This window comes from Cariama cristata, unplaced genomic scaffold (genome assembly GCF_000690535.1).
Source record: "Cariama cristata isolate BGI_N322 unplaced genomic scaffold, ASM69053v1 scaffold12167, whole genome shotgun sequence".
NCBI lineage: Eukaryota > Metazoa > Chordata > Aves > Cariamiformes > Cariamidae > Cariama > Cariama cristata.
In genome coordinates, this window is record NW_009626156.1 from 1,801 (window position 1) to 25,491 (window position 23,691).

The 23,691-nt window shown below is 39.9% G+C and overlaps 1 protein-coding gene across 1 annotated transcript in view; it reads left to right on the forward strand.

Annotated features, from left to right (window-relative positions):
• The first annotated feature begins 2,471 nt into the window (after window positions 1-2,471).
• Window positions 2,472-23,691, forward strand: part of ST7 (suppression of tumorigenicity 7) — a 56,222-nt gene continuing 35,002 nt past the window's right edge. The window contains exons 1-6 of the mRNA XM_009703908.1: window positions 2,472-2,599; window positions 3,170-3,285; window positions 4,424-4,499; window positions 6,834-6,988; window positions 10,263-10,360; window positions 22,383-22,497. Of these exons, the coding sequence (XP_009702210.1) occupies window positions 2,472-2,599; window positions 3,170-3,285; window positions 4,424-4,499; window positions 6,834-6,988; window positions 10,263-10,360; window positions 22,383-22,497 (688 nt within the window). The remainder of the gene's footprint in view (window positions 2,600-3,169; window positions 3,286-4,423; window positions 4,500-6,833; window positions 6,989-10,262; window positions 10,361-22,382; window positions 22,498-23,691) is intronic.

Genomic DNA, 23,691 nt, shown 5'->3' on the forward strand with positions numbered 1-23,691 from the left:
TAGCAGCACTGCGTGATCCAGTATATTAGATTTGGATGAACTGGCAGAAAGCACGGGATGGCTTGGAAGCACCTCTGTGCACTCCTCAGTGTGCTCGGCCACACTTTAGCAGCTTTGAAGTAACTCCCATCGTTTTGAAGCAGAAGGCACATTATTTTGACTAATGAGGTTCACCCAAGCATCTCGACTTTTCTGGTATAAAGAAATAGTCATGGAGTGTGTTTGCCTTCAGTGCATTGGCACTCGAGTCTATGAGTTGGGACTGTCAGGGTGTTTCTGGGTAGTATGTCTGTATGTTTGTGCCTTCAGAAAGGTATCGGTGCTCAAAAAGTGATCATCAAATGAGGAACTGAGAGATTAATCTTCAAAAATAAGGACATAGTGATATTATTCATTTCTAATGTAACAGAAAAGGCAACCTTTTCAGTTTACCACGCATCAACACTGGGATATTTCTTTCACTATCCGACAAGGTGAAGATGGCTTTTTCACTTGGCTCACCGTGTTTTCCTATGTAGATGTTTGACTACGGTAGAATATTGCAGCAGATATGTTTGTCTTCAGAAAGGTCAGAAGAATGTTGTTGTACTGAGACCACGCTATGAGCAGATGCCAAGACAAAACGAACAAAGAGTACATCATGTCTAACTGGCCAGGCAGATGCCAAACTATCCCCAGGACAGGAGGTGGTAATAAAATCCTTTCTTCACCTCCCCTTTTTGTTCCCCAATTCCACCTTTCTCTGCTACGGTGCTGAAGTACTGCATACTTCAGATAAAGTATAACCACTTAAATTTATGTAATAAGAGCAAAAAGAATGGCGTCACTGTGATCAAATAGTTGTTGCCTAGTCTTGTTGGCTGCAAAAAGAGTAAGCCAAGCCATTGAATTGTATCTCTGGAACTGAGAAGGCTGATGTTGATTTAATATTTACGATGGTTTGAAAGTCATATTATGTAAAAACTGCCAGATTGAAGCTTGTCAAGCAGCCGTACCCTCTGGCTGCGCGACAGAACGGCTGAATGTCGATCGAGCACTTCTGCTGAGTAAACCAGTTGGAGCTTTCTAATTTTAGCTACCTGCTGAAGTGGTTAGTTGAAAGATGCAGATGTATAATCAGTGCATTCACTCTTCCCAAACATCTTCCCATTCCCGTGTCTCTGCTTCGTGCATGTGTTAGGTGATGTAGGCAGCAAGCTGAGGGCCCACCTCCTGTGCGACTTGACTAGTTTTGGTGTAACTGCTGGTGTCATTATGTTGTTGCAAGTAATTTATGTAAAATGCTTTCTGTCTGTGCCACTGTAGCTTCATGCTCAGAAGTGGGAGCTAGGTCCGTCAGAAAAGAGAAGGGCTTGGCTTGTGATTCTCTATTTCTGTCTGTTTCTTTAATGGAACGGGCATATACTTACCAGAGTTGTATAAAGTAGGTTAGATACTCTGCTGATTCAATATCCCAGCAGAAAACCATTGCTGTGATCTCTTTAGAAACGATGTCACCAAATTTCATAGGGAAAAATGTGCTGGTTGACTTTTGGTGGTGGAAAGCAGCTGGTGAAATGCTGGAGGGCCAATGCTGGTGATGAGAGCAGCAGGTGAGGGGTCATCCAGTGGCAGATGTGTGGTGGAACGACATGGTGCCTCTCAGTGAGTCTTTGTGCAAATACTGGATTTGATTCTGGTCTCAATTTCACTGGAGTGAACTGTCTTTGCTGAAATGAGGAGAACAAGTCTGCTGTTAAATTAAAGGAAGAAAAGCCAGAATCAAGACCTCACCTTTTCAAAAACTATAGAAATTGGGTTTTATGATTTCTTTTTTTTTTTTTTTTTTTTTTAGTTCAGTTCTAAATTTCATTGTTGTGGATTTCTTCCTACCTGTAGTGTGAAGAATTTGCAGGTTTTTTTCCCCCTTGAGAGAAATGTGTGAAATGCTTTTAGTGTTCCCAAACCTTTGCGATGTGATGAACTTTTCTCTGCCGATCAATTTCAGCATCCTTTGTCAACCCTGGGATACTTGTAACTTAAGGAAGGTCAGCAGATGTTGCCATGGATTTTTTTAATTCACGAGCTAAGGAGGAATTAAATTTCACAACTGTAGCTGAGATTCTCAGTGATTTACAGCATTAACTGGACAGTGAAGTTTTTCTGTAGAAATAACAAGTCAATAGGGACCAAGTTAATTGCTGTGTTTTAGTGCAATAACCCAGTGTGATCCCTCTTCAGTTCTGCATTATGGTAAATATGAGTCCTGGCATTAATCAGTATTATCTTTTCATCTGACGTTTGGAGCTTTGTTAGTGGTTATTTGTCTGGAATGATTACATTTGTTGACACTAATTTATAATGAAATTATTATTTAAAAAGGGAAGAACAGTCTGGTTACCTGCATCTCTATGCTCTTGATTTTTTTTTTTTTCCTATTTGCACCTATAAAAAATAAAAGTAATTTGGTAAGGCTCATCAGAAGGTAACTGATGTTTCTGATAAACCTCAAGTACCACTGTAATTTGGGAGAGATTCATTCTTGTGTGTTTCTGTTTGTGACAGAATGCAAAGTCTGGCGAAATCCTTTAAATCTGTTCAGAGGAGCTGAATATAATCGGTAAGTGCTACGATATTACAGTTTCAGGCATAGTACTGGCTTAAGGACCTTAACTGTACTTTTCCATTAATCTAACTCAGAGATGGAAAAATGAGACCAACTGTGGACAGATGTGCTCATGCCAGGTTTTTCTGTCATTTGTAAAATGTTTCTGAATGAAAAGGAGTTTAAATTCATGCTCATGCAGTTGTTATTTCTGCAGTTTTCAGAGACCTTATGAAAAAACAGAAAAACTGAAATGCAGTGTACCTGGTACTGTTAGTACAGTAATTCTGTTCAAATCAGTTATAGCAGACAACCTAATGAATTATATCTAGGTTTCATGTAGTCTTAATGTTTGAATACGTGTTTTACAGACTTCCAGTGTGTGCTTTCCAACATCCTCATTAGCTTAGGTTTGACTACTGTCGTTCCATTGCAGTACAGTGACATGCAATGTATGTTGGTTAGGAGATTGGCTGGGTGAACTTAGTAGGCTATGCCCATCTCTACCATCTAGGATTCTTTTCTAGATTAATTTTGCCAAATATGACCTCACTAACCAAAATGTGTCTGTTGGCATGTTTGCAGGTATACATGGGTAACAGGGAGAGAACCTTTGACTTACTACGATATGAATCTTTCAGCACAGGACCACCAGACATTCTTTACATGTGACACGGATCATTTACGACCTGCAGACGCTAGTAAGAGACTTTGTGATCAACTGTTTTTGCGACTAGGTTAATGATTGTTTTAAACTGATGCAAGAAAAAGGCAGTCAGACATCAGGTAGATAAGGAAAGGCAAAAGTTTGGTCATGCCTGGAAAGCTGTTGCGGTTGGATTTGTAGTATTGTAGATAAGAACAAGTATCTATATAGGTATAAACTATCTAAATTGTGTCACTATTTTGTTCTACGTTCTTGCTGAAGTTGTTAAAGGTACCATTTGCCAGTATAAAGACTTGTTTTTTCCTCCTGTTTCTTGCACTGGCTTCAAACATGTATAGCTTAATTTGCCTCCAGCTGCAGTGTCGTATGTTGAGTTACATTATCCAGATCCCATTTAGTCTATACTGACAGAAGAGAGAGAGCTTATGTAAAAATTGAGTCCTGTGTTTCATTCCCTGATGTAGGTAGAAGCTCTATAAAAAATGGGAACAGCACACTTACAACTGAATTTGATATAAGCAGCTTTAGTTGTGTTAAGCCTTTACTGTTAAGTCCACGTGCAGACTTTGGTTCTGCTAAAAATGTACAACAATGATTTCGATCATTAGAATTTGCCTCTGAAGAGACAAATGTTAGGAAAGGAGACGTACTAACAGTTAGGTGCTCCATTCTGGGGCCATAATTACAAAGCAGAACATACTGTGCTTTTTTGACACACGATAAACATGAATTCTATTTTCTGAACTCGATGGGCTAATTATGAGGTGGTCTGATTAGCCTGGATGTTGTTTCCATTTACCATTCACCTAATGCAACTGCACAGTAAGGAACTAGAACAAGAATCCCAACTATCCTTATACGCTTCTGTGCCCTGTGGAATCTACTAGCCCAGGAGGAAAAAGCTGCTTGTCACCTCCGTATGTGACAGTGCAGATGGCAGGATCCCTCAGCCAGATTTTCCCATGGAAAAATGTTTAATTAAATGAAAGAATAAAGCTGAGTATTTGGGACAAAAGCTCATGTTGATCTTTTGAGTGATCACTGAGCTCTTTGAAATGCTCTGAAGTAAGTCAGGCTTAGAGCAATAAATTTTGTTGTTATAATGCAGTAGATTCTCCTTGTTAACACTGTAATGACTGATATGCCCCTCTTCTGCTTTGTTTATTGCATAGTAATGCAAAAAGCCTGGAGAGAGAGAAACCCCCAAGCCCGAATTTCTGCAGCGCATGAAGCTTTGGAATTGAATGAGTGAGTGACAACAACATTAACATTTCTTTCCTGTCATTTAAAAATGCATTTCATGATAGCTTAAGGCAGGAGGTTTACTACAGTCATTTTTAGCCATGATTACAGGCCTGTCACAGGAAGACCTACAATGGGAGGAAAAAAAGCCCAGCTGCATGTTGTGCCAGCCACCCAGAAGATCCTTAGGGGAGTGATGACAATGGGAGTCTTCCCATTGATGTCAGTGGGCTTTGGATCAGCTTAGCAAAGTGTTAATTAAGTTGCCTCCTGATGAGCATATGAAATACGCGTTTATGGGATGGAGAGTTCCCTTTTGGATTTCTCAGTCGTCCTGAACAGAGGCAAGAAAGAAGGGACTCATAAACACCTTCTGAAATATTCATTTCATAGTGTGAGAGAATATGATGTAATTTACTGGGACTTTCATTCTTTGAGTCTGTTATTCATTTTCTCATTGAGAAGTGTAGTATTCTGAGATCCCACAATAAACCCAATGCTGCGATGTTTTACTGGCGTGGCAAACTGTATATATGTTGCCAAAGTGCCTAAAGTGGAGAGAGTCCCTTAGGTTGCTGTCAGAGATACCCGCATTCTGGAATTCCATAAACTGGTGCCTTATGGATTGTCCTTCATGTGTTTCATCATCAGGAGAAGAATTGTTTGTTCCTGGACAGCAGTTTCACTGAAAGAGCATGTAGCATCAAATGCTTTTGCAAAAGTGAGCTATATGCCTATCCTGTTCTACTCGCGTATCATGGAATGGCTGAGGTTGGCAGGGATCTCTGGAGGTCACTTGGTTCAACCCCCTGGCTCAAGCAGGCCCACCTACAGCACATTGTACAGGACCGTGTCCAGGTGGCTTTTGAGACTCCACAACCTCCCTGGACAACCTGTACCACTACTCGGTCACCCTCACAGTAAAAAAGTGTTTCCTGATGTTCAGACAGGGCCTCCTGTGTTTCAGTTTGTGCCCATTGCCTCTGGTCCTGCCACTGGGCACCACTGAAAAGAGTCTGGCTCCATCCCTTCCTTGCGCCCTCCCTTCAGGTATTTACAAACATTGAGTAGGTTGCCCCCCTCGAGCGTTCTCTTCTCCAGGCTGAACAGTCCCAGCTCTCTCAGTCTCACATAAGAGATACTCCAGTCCCTTAATCATCTTCATGGCCCTTCACTGGACTCTCTCCCATATGTCCATGTCCCTCTTGTACTGGGGAGCCCAGAACTGGACACCACACTCCAGGTGTGGCCTCACCAGTGCCAGGTAGAGGGGAAGGATCACCTCCCTCGACCTGCTGGCCACGCTCCTCCTAATGCAGCTCAGATACCATTCGCCTTCTGCGCTGCAAGGACACATTGCTGGCTCATGGTCAAGTTGGTGTTCACCAAGACCCCCAGGTCCTTTTCTGCCAAACTGCGTGGCCCCCAGCAAGTACTGGTGCCTGGAATCTTGTTTTCACCCGGACCTATTGTTGCCTGTTCCTCAGTCAATGACTCTTTGTAAAACACAACTAGAGACAGCTGCAGCCTGATTCTATTTCCATGTAAAGAATAATCTTAGCAGCAGTGTGCTTTGTATGGGAAAGAACTCAACAGGCTATGTCCCACCTAACTTCAACTGCTAAAAATGTGGCCATTGAGATTAAAGTAGTTGCCTGGACTCCCTCTATAGTCGATGAGAGAGGCACCTCCATTCAGCAGTTCACCCTCTTCTTAGAGAGATGTTTAAACCTGTGAAATGAGTGGCTTTGTGAAAAGGTGCTCCTTGATGGAGGTGGAGGGGCAGAGATAGTTAAGAGATCTAAGTTAGACAGCTAAAAGCTGGCTGAGGTGCCTCCCACCATGCATTTCACTTGTCTGTGTATTCCTAAAGCTGCTTTCCTGTTTTGGGGTTTGTTGTTTTGTTTTTTCTTTCTTAATGTTTACAATTGCATTTATAATCTGTTCTTTGCATATGGCAAGTATTGTAGGTCTATTGATTCCTTTCGTACCATTACCGTAATGGAGACATTTTGTGTTAAAACAATGGTGCGTAAAACTAGTCTTGGTTTCCAGAAGGAGTTTTAGTGACGTAGGCCATGATTGCTTAGTGAGACAATACTTTACTGTCTGGGGCAGTTGTCAGTAGATTGACTCAAGTGGCTGAGTGATACAGTACCTACAAATGACAGTCATGGTCTGGTTGCCAGAATATTTATTCGTGAGGATAGTTCATCAGAAAGGTATATGGACAAAACTCCATTGCCTCTGTGTTTGGAACGTCCTTGCCAGTCTGCATGTTGTCGTATAGCTTTTACTTCATGCAACTTTCTCATGGTTTTTCCTCTGATATTTTTGCAGGTGTGCTACTGCCTATATTCTCTTGGCTGAAGAGGAAGCCACAACAATTGTAGAAGCAGAGAAGCTGTTCAAGCAAGCTCTGAAAGCTGGAGAGGGCTGTTACAGGCGCAGTCAGCAGTTACAGCACCATGGTGCCCAGTACGAAGCCCAACACAGTAAGTTTCTTTAGGGGGAACAGCTGTTTCTAAAGGGAGAGAAGTTCTGGGGAGTTCTTTGGTTTTTGTTTTTTTCTTTTCCCTCTCAGAACTACGTACTCAGTATTTAACATTGGCTGGAATATGACCCAAGAGCCAGACTATTCTGTTTCAGTGTTTTTGCTTGATTCTGTTGCTGAGCTAGGAATGCTCAGATTACAGATGCACCTTTTCTTTGTCGTAGCAGAGAATACTGTTGCATGTACTTAACAGAAAAGAAAAGGTAGCAGAGCCAAAAGAGATCTGATATTCAGAAAATGCTGGAGACTGTTTGAGGAAGTTGCACTGAAGTGCCTTTAGCCATTTTGAAAACAAGCTCATGTTGTGAAAAGGCAGTAAAGAAGGATGGAAACAGGAGTGAAGTGATGCTTTGCCAGCTTTTTTCCGTCAGCTGCAGGCATAAATACGCACACCACATTGTTCTGTGTAAAAGTTAATGAGACCCATTAACCAGTGTGACATTTGAAAAGTTAGTTGCATACATTAAGAAAGGTCACAGAAACATGAAAATTAACAACTGGAATAATACAGTGCTCTAATTGAAAGTCTAGATTTTTTTATTTTATTTTTTAAATTTTGAATAAGCAGATTTAACTGCTGTGATGATATTTATTAGATGGTTCTTAAACCTAAGAAAATACATGAGGGTCCACTGCCAGTAAATGAACAAAAAGATAAATAAACAGTCTAGCTTATTTCTAGTCTACGATGGCTACCTCAGGCAACAATAATACCAGTTAATTACAGAAGTACAAGCACTAACATACTTCAGGCATCTTCAGGTTTCTGAGGACCTGGATTCACAGCCTCTGGCTATCTTACATAATTTGAAGATTGCTGATAAAAATTGTACATAATGAAATTGTCTGTAACCTCTGTTTTCAAAAGCGTACACAAGTCTACACCTGAAAACCTAAGGATTTATAAAGCTTGGGGGTTGTATTTTAAACATTTGTTGGTTATAAAATGATATTTAGGATGATTTGCTTATTTTTGATGAAAAAAAAACCAAAACAACAGAGCAGCTGAGCCCTTGAAGCAATTTTCAGGCTCTAGCAGGCTTGTGGTTGTCTGTGAAACCTTAATTTGTGCACTCAATCCATCCTGAGTGCAAAAAATGACAGCAATTCTATGAAAAATATACAGTAAAAGTAATTAAACACTGTCACGATGCTTATGTCCAAGATAACCTGGTTAAGTCTGTGCAGGCAAATACAAGAATGGTATTTTTGTAACCTGCGTGTGCAAGATGGCTACTGCCATCATCAAATTTGCCACCCTGACCCTTGAGTATTACAGCAGAGGAAGTAACCGATTCAATCGCAAAATTAAGTGCATTGCCACAGAGCAGGAGGGGCTGCCAGCTCTGACTGTGGCTTCAGGAGTGGCTAGGTCATCGCAGTTCTCTATACCACCCAGCCTCCCCTCGATAATGTCAGTGTGCGCCCACAGAAGTTAAGAGAGGTTCCAGCCTCAGATGGTGCCTTGGACACAGGGGCTTCAAGTAGGATTCTCTTGATTATATGTTGGGCTTCTGTGTGGTTTACAAAGGTGGAGAGCTCAGCTGTCTTTAGAGAGGAAGGAGCGTGGATGGATGTGTTTGCAGTTCCATGGTTCTTGAGATGTCTGTCATTCCACTTTTGGTCCTTGAGGTTGACTTTGGGATTAAAAGTGGGCATTTCATCTTTTACAGGTGAAAAACACACTGTAGTTTCTTGAAAAATAGCATATTGCTCTATGTTTCTGTTTATTCATGTGTTCCATCTCCTTCACACAGTCTTTTATGTTAGACGGTGAATTTTAAGAGTAAAGAATGACTTTGAGTACCCAACTTAACCTCTTTCAAAAGGTGCTAGTTTATAGAAAGCACGGGCAATCTTCTTTTTAAGGTGCCTGGTCACCCCAAATCATTAGTCACCTCAGAAAATTTTGACCTGAAAGCTTATCTTGACTTCATAGTAAGTAAATACCTTTTGACCATTCCTTCTCAAAAGACTGAAAAGGAGCTTGGCCTGAAATGTATACCTCTTAGTTAAACTACATAATCATGTTGAAACAGATGTAACTAATAAATTGTTTATTAAATATATAGGTATAAATACAGAGATAAGGAAGTACATAATATAAAATACAGCTAAAAAAATTTCTTCCCTCCCTTATTTCTTTTTTCTTCTAAAGTCAGACCTTTAACCTGCTGCTTAATCTATCTGAAAATTGTAATCACAGTTTTAAAACAATTTGTAGGTACTTGGAATGTTTTCAGTTGCCCATCTTGTTCTTACCACGAAAGACATGAAAGTGTTGGAAACAGACTAAAATCTTTACAGACTGCATACTATACACAAAGGTAATTTGTAGCAGGTGTCTTATATTTTCACAATATGGTAATTTTATAGATGATTAGCTATCTGCTCATTTCTCCTTGGTCCAGAAGCATGGTAAGAGTTCACATTGGAATTACAGGGAAGAGAATAAGAAATGAGATGAGTAAGAATTCTCCAAAAGAATAATTATTGCAACTGTTTAGTTTCTGTCATCTTTGCTGTTAGGGCATCTTCCAGCACATAGGACTGTCAGATCTGAAACATGTTAATTTGCCATCCATAATTAGCGGTGTGAGGAATTTGAAGATGATAATTGGTTAACCAGTAAAGGCTCTGTGAAAAGAAAGTTCAGGGTATACTTTTGTTCTAATCGGTAAGAAAAAGACTGTTGGAGGATGAGGATTTGTTTTGCTACGTCTCCTGTTAACAAGCACGTACCTCGTAACTTACAAAAGAGGCAGGATATAACATGCATTTTCATGGATGCCCTCGCCTTAACCATGTATGAGAATTGGTAAGTAATTTAATGCTGTGTGTGTGACCACAGTTTTGTGCCAACGTTAACTTCGTAGGAGTTCTCCTTGCCTCACTTGGTTACTTGATGGGCTATACCCTATAGCGTTCTCTATACCTTCAGATCTCCTTGTATTTCATAAGTGTAAGGCCAGCCCAGGGGTCCTTATTTATACCACTGCATATCTGGAGTAATTCCACTGATTTCAGTGATGTTATGCCACATCTGAATCAGCAAAATTTGGTAATTTTTTAATTAAAGTTATTGTGAAAGCATTGATGTTAACGAATAACAAAAAATGGCGAGAAAACTATGTTTCCTTTTGTATTGGAATATTAAATGAACCTTTGTTTTATCTTTTTTTATCTTAACGCTGTTTCTTTTTCCTCTTATACAGGAAGGGACACCAATGTGTTAGTTTATATTAAGAGGAGGCTGGCAATGTGTGCAAGAAAGCTGGGAAGGACCAGGGAAGCAGTGAAAATGATGAGAGATGTGAGTTTGGATTTGTTTCGCATGTGATACTTAGATAATAGCAGCATAGAAACAATACGCGATTACTTACAAGCTAGCATCCGTTCCTGCTGCATGCAGCACTGCTGATAGTCGTTTTGTATGCGTAATGTACATGAAGATTACGTTAAGAGATGTCGCGAAAGCAACACTATGAAGTCATAAAATACCAGATGGATGGTTGCCCATACAGACTGAATTTCCCATCCTGGTACATGTGCAATGGAGTGCAGTCTTTAATTATTTGATCATGAAGTTACTAACGTTTTTTCTGAAGCATGTAATGAACGCTGCTGACTTAGTAAACAGGTCTTAAGTATTCTGTTTCCTCCTTGCAAAGCTGCAGTTTGGCTCTGATAGTCATTTTGTATGCGTAATGTATATAAAGATTACGTTAAGAGATCATTTATTTATAAGGTTGCGAAAGCAACACTTTGAAGTCATAAAATACCAGATGGACGGTTGCCCATACAGACTGAGTTTCCCATCCTGGTACATGTGCAATGGAGTGCAGTCTTTAATTATTTGATCATGAAGTTACTAACGTTTTTTCTGAAGCATGTAATGAACGCTGCTGACTTAGTAAACAGGTCTTAAGTATTCTGTTTCCTCCTTGCAAAGCTGCAGTTTGGCTCTGTGCGTTGTTTATGCCACACTATTCAGACCTGAGGGTGGTCTTACTTATACATGGAAAACCTATTACTGAGAAGTCAAACCCAAGTAATTAATCTGTAATGAACTGATTTCCCTCTGAGATGGGGGATGACTGTATCCTGTTTTGTAGGCAGGGGAGCTACCAATAGTAGTCGTATGTTAGTAAGCTACGAAGCTACAAATTTGAAACACGGAACAGTAGCTGTTTGGGGGATGGCAGGAGAGGCTGCTGTCCACGGAAGGCACTGTATATGTTTCAAGTATGTAAAATGCTGAAGTTTAGAGATAGCTGCGAATGCCCAGCATTTCTTCAAGTGAGATCCCCTGGGTGCAGATTAGGAACACATTCTTTGAGGAGGTGACTTGCCTCATCTGAGGAGGCAAGTCTGTGACAGAAGGAGGAGTGGAGCCCTAGTGCTCTGGGCAGATGATGGTAAAACTGCTTACCAGTTTCCTGCATTCTCCTTTCTTACACTTCATTTTCCAGCTCCCACAAAAGTGAGGTAGAGATGAATCCGACAAGATAGAGAGTTCTGCAAGTTAAGCTGAAGGACCTAAATTTTAAATGCACAAAATGGAATCCCAGACCAGAGTGAAGCACCTGTAAAGTGTGCTTTAGGCAACTCAGGTTAATGGTCCTTAAACCTGCCTAGTGAAAAAGGGAAATTCTCGCTGCAAGTCAGTGGGAATTTTAATGTAAAAAGGCAAGTGGGTTTCTCTGGAGCTTAGGCACTTGCATCAACGGCAGCAGGGCAAGTACGTCTGCCAGCTTGGAATCCAGCACCCAGCATCTTCTCATGGAACTGGGGCAGTTACGAATATTTTTGGAAAACATTGAGCAGAGTTCATTGTAATAATGCAGGTCCTCATCCTAAATAATCTACTAGATGGCAAGTGGTGAGTAACTCTCTTTTCTGTCTTTAGCTGGGTTTTTTCAGGCACACAGTTCTCACTTCCCAGAATCACTAGGCTCCCAGACAGAGGTGTTGAAAAAGAACTTGTTGAAACCCCGGCCATGGTACAGCTAGGAGTGTAAGAAAGAGGGACAAGGAAGAAAGACCTGGTTTTGCAGTCTTGTGGTCAGCTGGGAGAATGTTGATTTCGCAAACGCCGTTTTCAGTCCAGCCAATTCCACTGATTCTTCATGAATTTTGTTACACAGGCACTCTGGGAGAAATACTGAAATGTTTGGGGACAAACATTGGAATTCTAAGTTCTGGCATTAATATACAAGAAAGATAAAATTTTGGATTTCACATTCAAATGTCACACATCATAATTACGGCAACTTTTGGAGCTTACTATGGGCTGCTGAATGTGTTTTGTGATTTGTAGATAGGGCTATGTGGAACAGATACTTTGTGAAGCCGCCTTCTGCTGATGTCAGTATGTATGGTTAATTGTGTATGCAGAGCCCTGGATTTGGGGACTTGGGTGGTTCATCTGCTCCTGCGTTTCTTATGCAAAGTGAGACCCAGAATGCTTTGATTATAATGAACGGCTTATTCTGTCACTAGAGAGAGAACTGTGTGTTGTTAAAGTTAAGTACAGTGTGGATTTCAAAAGGCAACAGTGACAGGGAAACCCAAAGTCATCATTTGTTAGACACTTGAAGGACAGAAAGCACTCTCCTCAATAGGAACGTTTTGCTGACATGAAAGGACTGGATGCAAGACAAAGAAGGTATAAAGATAGAATTTCAGCTTCTAAAGCTTCAACTCAGATCAATGCATTCTGTATTTTTCCACGTACAGGCACTGAGCGAAATACTCAGAACTGAGTTTAGATGCCTCTAGAGCTCTTCGTTGTGAGCGAGCAGAGTTGAGAATTAACAGGGCCCTAGATGAAATATAAAAGCAGCGATATCTCTAGGTCGTAACTCCAGTACACTGCGAGCAAGAGTAGGGTCAAGTCAGCTTTGCAGATGCTTTTCTTAGACTGACTTGGAGCTACTTATTTCTGATGAATGCATATCCTCCATTTCTTCATAGAAGACATAAATAATATACTTACGAAGAAGTTTAAATGTGTCATTGAAGGTTTCTATGTGATTGATGAGGGAGGAGATGAATTTATTCACCCTAAAAAGAATATGAAGAATATCTTGGCTGGGGACTGCTGAATCTAGCATCAGGGGACGGAGGGTGGAGGCCCTGTTTGTGTTTGAAAGATTGGAAACAGATTTCTCAAGACATGGAACATGATGGAAATGAAGTGTTAAGAGGTTCATGACACCATTTGGGAAATATGATTGGGATGTAGTGAGTCTTTGCCACTTTGAAAAAATAAAATATTTGAGAGTGTTTAATTCATTGCATATATGAGGCCATCTTGAGGACATTACTGATGGATTAGATTGTCTTACTTGAATTTTATGTAAGAAAAGACTGCAGTCTTGCTTGAAACACCTTAATGGACAGAAATAAGTTGTTGGTGACTTAACCATAAAATCAAAATCTTATTTATATACACTGCTGATAGGAAAATCATCTTCTTTAATGTTATATTGAAGATACTTAAAACCATTTTTTTTTTACAACTGTGTAAAACCAGTGGGGTTTTTTTTAATTAAAAAAATGGGTAGGAATTTTTGTTGCTCCTGTGATTGATTTTAAGATCGTATTTTGTTGCTGGCTTTGCATCTTGGATGTCATTAATTTAGTTGACTTGAATTAATGAGAATTGCGAACCTGTAATTTTCATGGAAGCATGTAATTGAATCATGCATAGGTGTTGCTTTTGCTTGTACTTCTGATGATAATTATTTACTATATTTTGCTATAGAAACCAGCAGCTGTCACTGTTTGTGTATGTTGAGTTAACTTGTGATCTCATTTTGATTAGTGTATTGTTGGAGTAACTCCAGTCTATTCAACAGTTATTCCAGTTTTATTCCTGTTTATACAGAGCATGATATGGTGTGTGAGGGAACTAGATCTCTTTTACTGTCCCTGAGGAGAAAGTCTACAGTGCTGGTTGTTTTATTTGTTGTGCTGATTATGTTAGGAGGATTTAAACTAGTTTATTCTAAATGATGTCGGAAAATTTGGTATGTGCAAAAGTGAAAGGCCTTAATGGTGACTGTGGGGAATCTTCAGTATCGCTTCGTGTTGAATCTTTATCGCAGCCAAGTAGCTATGTGCTGATGAGCAAGGGTGGCCTTTTGTACCAGCTACTCCCCCTTCTTTGCAGGTTCCTTCACCGTTACAATGGAAGAAAACAGAAGCGTGCTGGGTTTGTGTTTCGTGTTTTTCATTGATTAAGAGTAGAGAGGATGTGGAGGGTATGCAAAGGCACTTCTCTCTGTACTGTGTGGGCAACTGGATCAGTGACTGCACTGCTGAATTCAGGAGCGGACCGACACGGTCTTTCCCTGGACTGGGTCACTGGAGTATCCAGGTGGAAATGTACTGTGCAAGAAAGTGAATTGTCAAGTTAATTTGAGCTTCTTGGGATTGTTCTGGAGAATATTTGGACTGTGGAAGAAGCTTTCATTGAAGGGTGATGTATGCTTAGGAAAGAGAAGGGTGGCAGGCAGAAGGCATGCTAGTGGACAAAGTGAACAGAAGCTCTTAATTGCTTCCTCTTTCAGAGAGAAGATGAAAGAAACTCGTTCAGGACTGTCTTTATCTCCCACCCCATGGCCCTGCGCTCCCCTGAAGACTGCTTTGTAGTTTTAACAAGTAGATGTTTCTGAGACACAGTGGAATTGCAGCTTGCCCCATGCTTTGCAGCTTTGTTTAGAAATGAGAGAGGTTTAGGGAGAGATGAGACTCTCCAGGTTTTTCCTCAGCTCTGGAGAAGGCTAGAAATGAAAACACTTTTTAAGGGTCAGAAAAGTACATTTTATTTCTGGGATCAGTCATATCTGCTGAGAAATTACTCTTCAGATCACAGTAAAGGACCTAGAAATCTACTTCTATGTACCTAGCTCTGAGAGCCTTGCTAAGGATATTCCAGTTGGATGTGTTTATGTGTTCATCTCGGTGCCCACCTGCAGTCTCTAAAGGCCTGTTTTATGCCACAGGAGACACTAGGGAGTTATCGGTACCTAAGCAGCTTATATTGTTAGAGGGCTGCGTGCTTATCCATGGGCTGCAGGAGAAGTTCTTTAAATGCTTAGGCTTCCCTGAGCATTTAAAATGGTTTAAGAGGTTATGTCACCTGAAGGCTTCTAAAGGATACTCAACCATACTAAATCAATTTTAATGATATGGGCAGGTTGGGGTTTTATCTTTTTGTCACCAGCAGTGTTAGTGATTTTTGCTGGTATGATGATTCTGCAAATCTAGCATACTTTCTTGGCAGCCTCTTTTGCTGGGCTTTGAATAAGGTTTTCTGTTCAATATTCTCTTGAATTATGTATTCTTGTGTGCATTGCTGCTTTGCTCTTGGGTAATGGCAATACATAGCCAGGACAGCGTTCTGTGCCTTGAACTATCAAGCTGTGTGAAACAAAGAGAGTACTAATTGCTCATAAAGATGTTATGATCCCTAGCAACTCAACAGCACGACGTCTGCAGCTGCTTGCGTCGGCAGCTACTGTCTGTCTCTTCCAAATACTTCTGTGCTTGAGGCAAGGATTAGCGAGTCAGATTCTTTGGCTTGTGTTACACAGGTCAGGTTAAGCAGGCTGCTCTGCCTTGAGTGGGATTCTAGCTTTATTAACATCTGTAGCAGTTATTTAAAGTACCATTTATTAAAATTTGAAGGAAAAGTACTTTTAGTTAAACAAGACCAAGAGTTACCTCATAAATTTTAGAAGGGTGCCAATCTCCACCACAGACTAGCATCTTCGGTTAATTCTTGTTCTGACACACAACACTGCAGTAATAGCAAGTGATAAATGATGATTTTAACATTTCCATATGTCTGTCAATTCAAATGGGGTTTGTTTTGTCAGAGATTCACATGTTATGGGTAAGTGAGAGGGACGGGTTGGAACATCCCTCATGTGAATGAGTTTTTGAACACAGTGGAGGCTCCTGTGATTCCCCTGATGGTGTTTGTTCCTTCCCTTTACCTGCACGTGACTCAGACCCCTCACTTTTTGTCATGACTGTGATCCTGCACAAAACCCTCAAAAACTAGAAATTTGATGACTGCTACCTAAACTCAATAATAATGTTTCTCATATAAATTATTATTTTCCAGCATTGTGATTCTATTAAGATAGAATGTAGTCTTAGAATACAGTTGCATAGTCTTGGTAGTCACGCTGGTAACTTAGACCCCATTTTGTCCACCCTCTTGCATCACTCCATGTCCAGGGGCTTTGTATTATCCTTTAATTGTGCTCTTCCATCTCTCTGGAATCTCCTAGCTCATTTTTGAGCTACTAGATAACTTCCCCACTTTAATTTCATTTAAAAATCTACTTCTAGAAATATGGCAAAGTTTCTACAAAAAGTACTTTGGGATGGTGCAAATAAAGCAATGTTTTTGAAGGGGGCTATGAGTAATGACTTTATTTTCATGCCTTATACAGTTACCAATCTTTGATGTAACAAACTTAATTATAGTTTTTCACTGTTACTACTTTTATGTGATGTGATTATTTGGTAGTAAATGTACATCTGGAACAACTTGCATTCTTCTGGTTTCATGCCACATCTGCCTTTAGAATTCCCTTTATTCCTGGAATACATGCGTTTTTACAACACAGTCCCACAGCATTTTCATAATTATATTCCTTAAAGAACTCAAGGCATGCTCTGAAGGCTTTAATACTCCGATTAAGAGGGAACATAAAGGCTACATGTTCTAGCATATTTCTTTAGAGTTTGCGTACTCAGTAGGATGTTTTTCACTTTATTGACTCATTGTTAGTCCTACATTGAAGAGAAGTCATATTATCTGTGAATATGATGGAACACTAGGACTAAACTAAATTAAGAATGGGACGTCGGCAAATCCCATACCTGTGCCATCCCACAGTTAGCGTAAAGTGGATCTGCGTCTCTTTTCTGACACTCTGAAGTTCAGCCATTAGATGACATGTCAAATTCCCTGAATTCCACATATGGATGAAAATATGTGGATCCTACTGCTAATTGTTTCCAAGCTCCAAAAGAACAGGATCTGGCAGATTTGGCTTCTTAGCTTCTCTCATCTCTGAGCTGTGAAAGAGTAACTGTGGAGCTGCTTCCAAACGAAACAGTGGTTATTTGCCAAAAGGAGGGCAGCACATAGAGAAATGCATTAAGTGACAGAATCCTACTTTTGCTGTAATTAAGCAGAGCTTTAATTCAGGTAGGTCCAGTGTATTTCAGATCATTTTCCAACTCTGAGAACTATGAGAGTGTCTGTTTACATCACATGAATCCCACTCACAATGAGACCGTGCTGGAATGAGTTGCACTTTTAGGACCAGGAGTTAGCCTAATTGTTAAGCATCTGATGTAGTTAACAGAGCCTTTTTGTGTGCTAGCTTTAGTCTGCTGACAATGTTTCTTCCCTTCTGTCCTTGCCGGGTTAGCTGGCCAGGAGAAAAAGTTAACCATTAGAGTATCTTATTAGACATCAGAGGGTCAACATGGAGTGTCAGGTTGGAAGTACCTCAAGCCTGGAGTAAGCTTTGGCCAGAGTGTAGACATCTGAAAGCTCAGCTGTAGACAATGAACCCCACGGAAATAGAAGTTTCTGTTTTTCTACTCGGAAATGGCCTGGGGTTTTGCCTTTTATACCTTGTTCAGTTAAGGGTTCTTACAGATTACAAGTCATATACCAGAAAGCAGTTTATGCAAAGCACGTGTAAAAATAACAGTGCTATCTGTACTGTGTGCTTGATTCTTCAGTGGTGGTAGGCCGTTGCACCTGGAAGATGGCAGCCTCAGTCATTCTTCTTTTAGGAGACAGATTTTTGCCATTTCAGATACCCACTCCGGGAATAGATACACTGGGAATTAAGGTTGTAGCAGTTTCACTGTTTGCATTGAATTTCCCTTGTTTGCTTGTGATTGTTTCTTCATTTTAAGCTGAATTCACTTTTCGTATTTATGAATGCATTCAGTTGAATATGTTGATCTAAAAATGTTTTTGTTTATTTGTCGAGAAGATGTGAGTATAAGCAGCGATGAATGGTTGCATGCACTGCCTGTAGAACGTGTGACTCTGCATGCAGCCATAATACAAATGCAGAATAAATGAGTCAACACCAGGTTATGTTATAAGATCATTCATTTATCCACCTCTGCATTCCCTTCAGTCCCATGGTCTAGTCCTAGGCATAAGCTGTAGCTTAAAGCTGTTTTCTACACAAATAATGTATCATTGCTAATTGATGCGTGATGTTAATGTCATCATAGGGAGAATAACGGATACAATAGCTAAAGCTACATTACTTGAAAATGTTTCAAAAATTAAATCTAGATGAGAAAATGCTGATGACTGAGGTATTCTCAGGGAAGGAAGTCCTCTTCATCGAACTGTTCTTTGGGAGATATAACTTGTTCTGCATCCAATAAATCAGATGGGGATCTCCTTGTACCATAAAGCATTTTTTGTGATTGTCACATTTTCATATCCGTCAAAAAATCATTGAACCTACACCCTGCATTATGGATTGGGTGAGTCTGGGAATACAGCCCTCCCAGGACTAGTGATAAGATATCCATTTATGTCAGACTTATTTCCAGAATTTTTCTGCGAACTTATACTCCCAAAATATTTATCTAAAAAATTAAAAATTATGAATTATCTGCAAAAGCTACCCTTTCCGTATATTTGCAGTATACCTAATGAATCTTTCAAGGAAAAGCAATTCCACTGTCTACACATGTATCTATTTCCCCTAAACATGCAGAGCAATTAGAACAGAATATGGGCTATCCCAGCCCCAGGTCTGAATTTCATCACTGGAAAGTATTTTGACCAGTACAAGTTCAAAGTCTAATATTTGTGAACACAGATTTGGTATGATATGTTCAATAGCTGTTTTAACATCCTTATATTGTAAGGAGGGAATACGTTCATAGCCGTGTGGTCTCTGTTTTCATATGATAGGAAAATAACCTTTGCTCAGTGGAGCACAGCTCTTTCGTACCAGCTGAGAAACCAACTAACTGGAATTTTACAGGGAAACTTTTAGTCCTAACTACTGTTTATGTAAAAAACTGTAGTGGCTCTGGTAAGAAATCTTGAGTGCTGAATTTGATGACTGTCTCTTGAGATCTTAAGATGTGGAGAAAGGTGATAACAGAGCCTTCGTCTTTTCTTTAAGTAAGTGCAGTGCTTGCCACGCACATGAAAGCATTTGTCAGGTTACGTTAAAGACGTAAAGAGAACTAAAATTGATAAGCCAAACGATTTGGCAAATGTTAGTCTGTAACTTGACAGCAAATAAATCTTTGAGTGCAAAGGGAGGTCTGTGCCTCTTAAACTAGAGTCCAGATTTACAACTTGATGCTGTGCGGCTCTGGGGAACTGGAGGGTGCGTTCTTCATCTTGTGTTTGGGGATAACGTGCCCATCTTTCCGTCTCTCTGTGGAGTACGAGCCAGCCTCCTGCTCCATCTGCTAGGGAGGGGAGAGGGCCAGGCTCACGGTCCCCTCTCCCTTGCTCCTCAGCAGGACGCAGTCTTTGCCCATCCAGCAGACCTATGTTGCAACCTTTGTGGTGTTTTGTGTTCCCCCCCGCCCTTCCCCAGTGTTTGCTTTCACTATGAGGCCTAAAAGATGACCTGTTATAATCTTTTTCCATCAAAGTGGCTTTACTTTCTGGGAAGTTTCTCAAAAAACCAATGTTCGTTGTGACTGAAAATGATTTGCAGTGAAAAACTATATACTCTACATCCTGAGATGACAGAGAAATGAGTTCATCTCCTATCTCCCTTCTTTTTCTTTTCTTTTTTTTTTTCACAGCAAATGTTCTGTCATTTGTGCACAGTCAATGTTCAAATAGCTGAGTGGCTCCTTAGAGGTGTTTTATTTTTGTAGCTACAATATCAGCTGAGTTCATTGTAACTGGGTTGGACTTCTTAACGTTTGACCTTTCCCAGATGAAACCTTTGTTAACACTTGTCAGTTCGGAGGCCTGGCAGTCCAGACGGTGACCTTTATTCTAATGCTAGCTCAGGCAGGATTTATCACTCTGACAGAGCCTAACTAAAATAGAAAAAAAAAAAAAAAAAAAAAGCCAGTGAGTGATGTCAGTGAGAAATGGAGAACCAGAGTAAGAGCTTTTACTGACCACAATACATCTGTAACTAGCTGCAGCTCTTCCCTTGTCTTCACTGGTGGAGAAAATGTTATTCTGCCAGCCATTATTCATTCTCAATGAGCGGGGATAATCTTTCTTAATCCCTTGGAGAGCTTTCTTTGCAATATGTTCATTCTGAACTTTAAATCACTATTTACGTAGGGCCAGATTCTGTCATGCTTTTTCCTGCCAAATAGTAGCTTCCTCTGTTAAAAATGCAATAGTGAGTAAGGGTAAGAATGAAGAGAAGTAGGCTCTATGCTGGATCCTCAACTGATGAATCCAACTATGTGAATTTTCACCTGCAGTTATTTTTCTTCATGAGCAATGTCTTAAACTTTTTATTTTATTGTCAAATCCTTCCACTTACCAAGATGAGCAGCAAGGCCTGTGGTCCATTTTTTTTGAAAAATGGAGAAGGAGAACAGCCTGCAAACTCTGCAGTTTTGTTTGTGTTCTTTTTCACAGGCTCAGCTCCTGCCATTGAAACTAGGAGCTTTATGGCCGTCCCCATGCCACTAGCATCAAAAATTCAGTGAGCCGTTTCAGCTACTATCTCAGTGATCACGTTTCTCGCCAGAAATTCATATAGTCAGTTAAACAAAACACTGCTGTCCTTGCCTTTGATATTTTAATAATCCTCAAACTGCAGCAAAGTCAGTACTATCCAGATAGCCACATTTAGACAGACTTATCCCTTACGGTCAGACTAGTTCTTACATTAGCTTATGCCAGACCATTAACACAAAGAAGAAAATTCTCTGTGCTTTGCCTCTCTGTTTACCTGTTGAGGTCTCTTCCTTAACAGAGTGAAGAAGCCGTAGTGCATTACCCGTTTCTCATTTTCTGAAGTTCTTGGTGAATCTCCAGCCCTCTTGTTTCAGTCCTGCTTACTTTTATTTGTTACCTGTTTGTGAGATTAAGATTTGCTAGTTCTCATCAGTTTCTCAATTCATATCTTCAAAGGTAGGTTTATTAAGTGACAGAGTTTTCAGGTCCAGCTTACTATTTTCAAATTGAGCAAGGCTGACCTTGAATCATTTTCTTTACGTGGCTACGGTTATGGTATTTCTGTTCTCATAAACCATCTCAGAGAGACTGTAAATGATAGTGTTCCCTTGCAAGTTCCTGAAGAACAGCAGTAACGTCAGCTATCCTAGTTCTGCACTGTGTGGGGGCTTTTTGTGCTGAATGTACATCATGTCGGCAGTTATCACAACCATAAAGAGGGCACGAGGAAGCAAGGATCTTTTAATGCTTCCGTTCTTTAGAGAATCACTCTGACAATTAAAAATATTATTTAATCAATTCTACAGTAAAAACCATGGATGCTTCTAGTAAGTGTGGCTTCAAAAAGGAGATGCAATAGAATATCAGCTTCAGTCACTTGAATCTATGCAGACACTGAAATTGAGGATGTCTAAAAAGAAATCCCTGATATGACTCAAAGGGTTAGTTCGTAAAATAAAGGCACTTACATGTAAAAGGATTAGATTATTTTAACTACACGTTTCATTCAGTTTGTCATACAAGATGGATTCTTTAGTTACGGTGTTAGAATTGTACAAACTTTACCTTTCCTATTGTTGTTGCCTTTTCTTTCTCTCTTCTTTTTTTTTTTTTTATATTGGCCACAAGTGCAATTGTGTTCTAAAGCATCCATGGTTACAAGTACTAATATCACATGCTTGATAATATAGTTGCATATATGTAAGCTTCTCTCTTTTGATTTATTCTGATTTTTTTCAATATATTTTCTGGGTTTTTTTTCCACTAACATACCAAAGATGTGCTGGATTACTTACCACTGATATACAGGAGCTACATTGTTGAAGATTTTTTTTCAGTACAGTAAGATAACTCTTCTTCCCTTTGAAGAAGCCTGTTGATTGAAGGAGGGTTATATATTCAGGCAGCTGTGTTCTTGGATTTGACTAATTACATCCTATGCAAAGCACATCTTGTCAAGAGACCTGACCGAGCGTCCATTAAGAGCTCAGAAATTTCTGAGATAATAGTGAATTCTGGGAAAGAGCCAAGAACAAGAGGAACTGAGAGGTTTTAACTTGGTGTTGGGTATTTCAATGCATTTTGAACAAGAAACCCTTTTCCATGTTAATAGTCTAACCCTTTCACATGTTATTGATTTTAGTTGATGAAGGAGTTTCCTCTGCTCAGCATGTTCAACATCCATGAAAACCTGCTAGAGGCTTTGTTGGAACTGCAAGCATATGCAGATGTCCAGGCAGTCTTAGCAAAGTATGATGGTAAGTTCATAAACATTTATATTTTCTCTATATGGTACACACAGAAGCAATGTTTCTAAGTCGAACTCTTAACATTTAGGAAATGCTGTAATTAAGGTGATTGGCACAAGCTTCATAGATGCCCTTACACATCCTTAATCCAAAGATTAAACATTGTGCGTTTTTTCTGCCAACACACGCTTAATTCATTGTACAGGGTAGTGGAACTCGCTTCCTAGCAGCTCTTCAGTGCTTTCTTTGCTTTTGTTGATGTTTAAAGAATGACTGTTAAAGTTCTGCAGACTTTTTATTGCATGCTGTTCAAACCTTGTCTGAAGAAAGGATTATCAGTTCCCTTGTGGACTTTTCTGTGAATGTTGACTTAGTAGCATACAAGTGCTTTACAGACATTAATTGATTTAACTTCACAGCAGTCTAGTGAGTAGTGGACTTCATGTCTTATGGGGAAAACTTGGTAAGCTCGGAAGACTAGGTGAACTTTTTGCATTAATTTTCAGTATTTTTCAGTAAGCATTGGTTTATGCAGCATTACATCACTTTTTATGTTCAAATTACAGCTCCTGCTGACTTCAGCTCTAGTCCTTTGAACTTGGATTCAAGAAATCAGGGTTCAAACAGAGAAAGGACAGAGTGAGAAGCGCCAACTGGCACAGTTTGTTAGTTTAAGTTAAATGGGTTTTCCTTGTATTGCGTAGAAACTTTGTGACAGAAACAGGAATATGATCCAGTCCTCTTGAGCAGCATTCCTCAACCTGCACAATGCCATTCTTCATCCTCCTCCTGCAGTCCCTGGCTTACTCGCTATCCACATCCCAAGTTCTGCAACAAGTGAATCGGGAATCCTCCAGCCATCAGTTTCCTGTTGTGTTACTACACAGTCCTCGTTCATCCTCAGAAAAGTCTCATTCTGTGCACTAAAGTATGGCAAGGGACTTTGTGAAAGGAATATTATGTAAGCATATGACTAAAAATGAGATCATAACACGCATGAATCAAATAGCTGAATTAAGTGAAACCGGTAGCCTTAATTTTGATGTTTCTTAACTCTTTCTCTAGGTTGATCTTGTAACTTCTAAAATGTTGTTAATTACTGGCTCTTACAGCCTTTCTGGTGTTCTTTGAAGAGAGGTTTTAAGGCTTGTAACTTCCAAAGTTTTTGAAAAGATAGAGTGACATCATTTCAGGTACTGTTGT